Source organism: Lagopus leucura, unplaced genomic scaffold, assembly GCF_019238085.1.
Source record: "Lagopus leucura isolate 7727_CA_CO unplaced genomic scaffold, USGS_WTPT01 Super-Scaffold_100026, whole genome shotgun sequence".
In the NCBI taxonomy this organism is placed as follows: Eukaryota; Metazoa; Chordata; class Aves; order Galliformes; family Phasianidae; genus Lagopus; species Lagopus leucura.
Genome location: NW_024962277.1, coordinates 2810832 through 2816446, shown reverse-complemented (window position 1 = coordinate 2816446; position 5615 = coordinate 2810832). Strand labels below are relative to the sequence as shown.

The 5615-nt window shown below is 48.0% G+C and overlaps 1 protein-coding gene across 22 annotated transcripts in view; it reads left to right on the top strand.

Annotated features, from left to right (window-relative positions):
- The first annotated feature begins 1106 nt into the window (after window positions 1–1106).
- LOC122184940 (sarcolemma associated protein) overlaps window positions 1107–5615 on the top strand; it is a 74686-nt gene continuing 70177 nt past the window's right edge. For 13 of the 22 annotated variants that reach the window (XM_042880351.1, XM_042880343.1, XM_042880334.1 and 10 more), the window contains exon 1: window positions 1109–2055. In XM_042880351.1, coding sequence (XP_042736285.1) covers window positions 1858–2055 — 198 coding nt within the window. In that variant the 5' untranslated portion in view covers window positions 1109–1857. Of the gene's footprint in view, window positions 2056–5615 lie in introns of all 22 variants that reach the window. The other 9 variants (XM_042880327.1, XM_042880344.1, XM_042880347.1 and 6 more) reach the window with 3 other exon arrangements.

The window sequence follows — 5615 nt, the reverse complement described above, 5'->3', positions numbered from 1 at the left end:
GAACACCTCTCCCTGATCCCAACCCCTCGGCACGAGGTAATTACAGCTCTGGCGCAGCTCCACCATCTCTCTCGTATCAAACAATCTCCGCTCGTTTGCTTTATACAAACTGACTCATGAACAAATCGGGACCGGAGAGCCCCGTTTCGCGCCGGCCACCGCGTGACCTTGAGAGAACGGCAGGCGCCGCCGGAGGCGCCAAGCAGAGGAGAGCGGGCGGAGCAGAGCCGCACGCCGAGAGACGGCGCCCGCCGGGGCCCCGCTCCCCTCGCGGACCCGCCTCCCACCTGCAGGCAGCCCCGGCCGCGCCCTTTCGTGGCCGCCCCTCCTTCTCCTCCCCTTCCCGGCGGCCCGCCCGAACCCTCGCCCCGCCGCCCACCCTCAGAGCCCAGCGCCGCGCACCCGGAAGGCGGGCTTCCGCCCCGGCCGCAACTTCGCGCGGCGCAGCGCGCAGGTGCGGGAAGCGGGTCCGCGGCTGCGCAGAATCCCGCTCTGCGGCTGGGGGCGGCCGCCGCGCCTTCCCTATGATCGGGGCCCCGCTGAGGACGGCTCCGCCCTCCGACCCCCGCCCCTCCCCGGCAGCGCCGCGGCTGTTACGCCGGGTAGGTTTCCAGTCACTATGGCGGCCGCTGCGCCGAAGGTAAGGGAGGGAGCGGGGCTTCGCCGCGCCCCGCGGCTCCTTCGGGGCCGGGCGCCGCCGGGCCGGGGGGAGGCGCGCGGGGCCGCGCCGGGCGGAGAAAGCGTCTGACCCGGCTTGTTTTCGGCTCCGCAGGTCGGAGGAAAGTTTTCGCGGTCGGCGGCTGCTTGAGAGGCAGAGCTACCGAGCGGGCCCGGCCGCCGGGCCCTCTCACAGCGCCGGGCCCGAAGGAGCCGCGCTCGGCGGGCGGAGGAGGCTCTGCGCGGCCCCCCGTGAACGGCCACCTGCGGAGGGGCTGAGCGGAGCCGCGCGTCCGCCCCCCCCCCCCGACTCCCCGCCCGGAGCGCCGCTCCCCGCGCCGGGGGCTTCGGAGGCGCTTCCCGGAGCTGCCCTGCGACCCCTACCCGCCGGCGGCGACCCGGAGCCGCAGCGAGCTGTCGGCGCGCCCGGGGCCCAGCGAGCCTCCCGCCGGCCCGGCCCTGAGAGGGGAGACGCGAGCTTCTCCGTGCCTGGGCGAGCTCCGAGCGGCCGTGTGGGGCCGTAGAGCGCTTCGGCTTTATCTGCGGTCGGGGAGGAAAGCGGTGTTGCTCTGGTAGCCCGGCCCGAGGAGCGCCCGTCCGCTTTAATGCGCGAAGATGGTGAGATGCGGACTGCCCTGTGACGCGACCCGGTCCCCGCTGCGGAGTGCGGGCTCTGCGGCCGTCTTCCTGCTCACTGCGCTCTGAGGGAGGACGCCGGTCCTTTTCCCCCTTCCATAAACCTCTCCTTGCTTCCATGGTGCGGTGGTCAGCGTTGTTTACGGAAGGGGGAAAAAAAGGGAGGCAGTTGAGGTCCCAAACAAAAGTATTTGTATGACTCATCCGCCTGGATTTAAGACGTTCTCTTCTTCTGTTGAGGAGCCTTTCCTTCTCTCTGAAGAAATCAGATGCTTGTTCCTGTTCTTCCAGAGGAGGATGGATTGAAAGTGGTACGTTTTAGACATTTTCTGGGCCACTGCTGATGTTGTTAAGAGACATAATGGGGCTTTTTCACTGGATTATTGCCAGAATTAGTTTACACACTGAAACAATGAGTTGTTAGGCCTCTTGTATGCGATAATGTTTGTCGTGCTTTAATGTAAACTTGCTGTGGAGGTTTGGCTTAAAAATTGTGGAGGACGATCTGCATCAGAAGAGGTTCTCTTCGTCTCTGGTTCGTGTGGCAACTCCAATCTGTCCTCGATGCCTTCAGCCTTGGCCATCTTCACCTGCCGCCCCAACTCCCATCCGTTTCAGGAGCGTCATGTCTACCTGGATGAGCCCGTCAAGATCGGCCGCTCTGTGGCTCGCTGCAGGCCAGCTCAGAATAATGCGACTTTTGACTGTAAGGTGCTGTCCAGGAACCATGCACTTGTCTGGTTTGATCACAAGACAGGCAAGGTAAGATGTTTTGCTTGCTTTATTTAAAAATAGTAAATTTCTTATTTATTTTAACAAGTCCCCAGATGTTGCAGATCGCTTTCATTTCACTGCAGTAAATGTGGCTGTGTGTGGAAGGATTGTGTTGTAGCTAGCGATTAATTATCTAATAAGTTGATAATTTCTTACCAAGCAGAAACTCAGCTTGTTCTTAAAGGTACTTAACGCTAACAGTAATGATAACTGGAGTGATTTTGAGGTGAGTAATTACAAATCTGAAAGCACAGACTTGTGTGAATAATGTGGTGCAATATTTTATTTTTTTTCAAATATAGAGAAATGATTGTCTGAGCGTATAAATAAATCCCACTGTGAGGAGCTATCAGAAAGCAGGTTTAAGAGCATGCTGGGTTTGTGTGGCACTCTTCCTACATTCTTGAAATCATATATAGCTTGTCTTGTTTGGATCCAGTAGATAGTGGGGATGTAGCAGAGGCATACAAGGTATTTTCTCATTGCTAGTGGACATGGTATTAAAATACATTCAGTGTTGTATTAACCTGCCACCGTTTGCCTCAGAAGGGCAGTAGCTGTGTTGTTATGTGAAATACACGGGCTCTGTAGTGCGTGTTTTGTCCACTAGGGTTTGAACTGGGACAAGTAAAGCCATTTTACTTAATGACTGTGAAGTTAATTTTAAATTTCAACAAGAAGAGGACGAAGTGCAGATTTCAGTTGCTCAGCACTGTTATTTTCTTCCAAATGTGTTGATGTTACAGCCTGGAACTCCACCTGCTACAAATTAGCTCCTTTTTTAGCTTCCCTGCATTGCCCTTCTGCGAAATGTGGTCAGGGTAGCTCTTGATTTTAGGAATAATGAAGCCAGTAATTAATGCTGTGTTTTTTAGTAGTGTGACACAGCATGAAGAGCAGTAGAACAAAGTTCTTAAACCTTCCATTGTTAGCCATCCCCTGTTATGCAACACCTGGGCATGATGGGACAAGACAAGCGTTTAATTTCTTGAGGCTGGGTTATGGCATGGCTTTCAAGTTACTCACATGTAATTGTGTGAACTGCTATCTGTGATTCATTAAAAATATTGTTTTGGCTCTATACTGTTTATGATATGCATTCTTGAACACTCTTAAGAACTTAAGTGCATGAAATATAGCTATTTTTAGTGTAAGCTTAGTTTCTAACCGTTTTTTGACTCAAAGTAAAAGATTTTACTTTATTGTACTGGTTTTAAATTTGAAAGTGTTGTACATACAGCTTTTTATCGGTGTTTTCATGATTTATAAGCATTTTAAGACCCTCATGTGCCCTGTGATGGCTATAAATACTCCAGGTATATTAAAGGTGGTTTAATTTGAGAAAACATGGAGTGTTGAGCAAACCTGCTAACTCATAGAAGAGCTCAGAAGAGACCCAGATGTTGTTTAGTGATGTTCTTAAATTTTTAGTTTGCTTTGGCTCCTCTAACACATGTCAAAAATGATATGCTTATTCCCTTTATCTTTAGCTGATCTAAAATAGCAACTCGGTAGTAGTAAATAAGATGGCAACATGTGATAGCTCTTGAAATACCATCATGTGAGAAGTTGATGGGGGAATCTTGATGAAAATTGCGCAAATGAGTATCTGGATCAGTAGCCATAGTGATAACTAAATAAAGAGTGGGGTTTCAGATGATGCACAGGGATATATTGCTGTTCATTTTACATGTCGGAGCATTGCAAAAGGCAGGAAGAATTGATAAAGCAGAACACGGAGTTTTGGATTCCGTTTGGTTCGTGGCAACAGTGGTGAATTTTGGGAGGACGGAGGTGAGGGGGATGGGAAATGCAATGAAAGAGAATATGAAGTGCTCCTGGGAAAAGGTGGGTGATGGTAAATACAATCTTCATCTTGAATCACAAAAGCTGCTTAAAATGCTGTGGTGTTTTAAATGAATAAACAAAAACATAAATTATGCCAGAATATTTGCATGCGGGAATGTTTATTACCATTGTTTACAGAACTTCTACGTGTATCTCATGTAGGAATGTGTCATTATCCTATCAATGATATATATTTGGATCTGCGTGAGTTGTTTTTGCTGTAGCAGTTGTAAACATTTCTTAGAAGCTTATCAATAAGACTCTTACCAATTTTGCTTTTTTGAGAGATAAGACCTTGAAATGTTAACTTAATAACACAGAGGAATCCTTGAGAAATGTAAAAATAGTTCATGAATCATCTGGGGCCAGGCGCTGGTAAGCGGTGTGCTTCGATGGCAATAGCAGATTCCTGCATTCCCTGTCTGTGCTCTCTGCTGCCTCTCGAGCCTCCTGTCTGCTGTGCTGCTGGTTTTTCCTTGAGGGTTTGGAGTCGTGTTTGTTTTGTTTTAGTGAATCACATGAATGGTCCTGTGTGTGCTACATAGTCTGTAAATAATTGTATCAGCATAATCTGTAGGGAAGAGTGAAAAGTGGGGAGAGGGAGCATCAGTAAATGTTGGCTAGAAAACTAGTTAGTAAACTTCTTGAGGCAGAGGCAACCTTAAGATGAAGCGAATTATATAAATACATTAATGTAGTTAATTATTGTGGGTTGAGACATGCCAATGTTTACTTAGTGTAAGGGCAGTTCATATGTGCAACAAGCTGCCTGTACTGAGGAGATAATGCCTGTGTCACACCAGCATTATTAATGATAAAAGTGGGATGAGTCTTCAAGACCTCAAGAAAGCAATAATTAAAAATAGGTATTTAAAGTTGCATTTGTCTTTTGAAATGTCTTCATGTAAACCTGACAACACATAAATGTGGAAGGAGCGGAGGGGGAAACCTGTACTGAGGTTTTTGATTGTTTTTGTGCTTAGTAGTGCATTTATAGAAAAACAGCATAACGTCTCTTCTTGCTTGTGTTTATAGAAGCAGTGTGATGTGTCCTTTAATCGTAGGTTTTTCATAGAGCAGGAAAATTAGAATCTTAGGCTTAGACTTGATTATTTATTATTAATTTATTTAGGGTGGGGGGTAGTGGGGGCAGTAGTTACAGGTGAATGAATCTTTGTAAGGAAGGCCTGTAAGAGCAGTCACCAGGTACATAGGAAGTGGATGCTGTGCTGAGCAAGCAGTGTTCTGAGAAGTGTGAATCAGAGCAGATGAAAGCATGCAGCGCTTCCTCAGCTTCTGTCACTGCAAAGGGCAGGAACTCTAAGTGCTTAATTGGGATAGTCTTAAACCTGATTTTCTTGTGTGTATATGTTATATGTATTTAATAAGCAAGTTGAGAACGTTTGATAGCTTGCATGTGACTTCTAGGCTGGAATGCTTGATAGGCTTTTGGCAGAAAAAAGTGGATTTCCAGCGTATTCAGACTTTAAAAAAAAAAACATTTCTTGCTTAATCCAGTGCCTTAGGCTGATTAATGGGAGTGGCTTTCATAGCAGAGAATTCAACTGTATAGGAAATAAAGGATTGTTTTATACCAAAAGGACAATGAACTGTTGGCCATCTTTAACTGAAGAAAATTGCGTAGGCACAAGTTTTGCTGGTAGAATGGCAGCTGTTTTCATGTAATTTGGTGTGGGTAG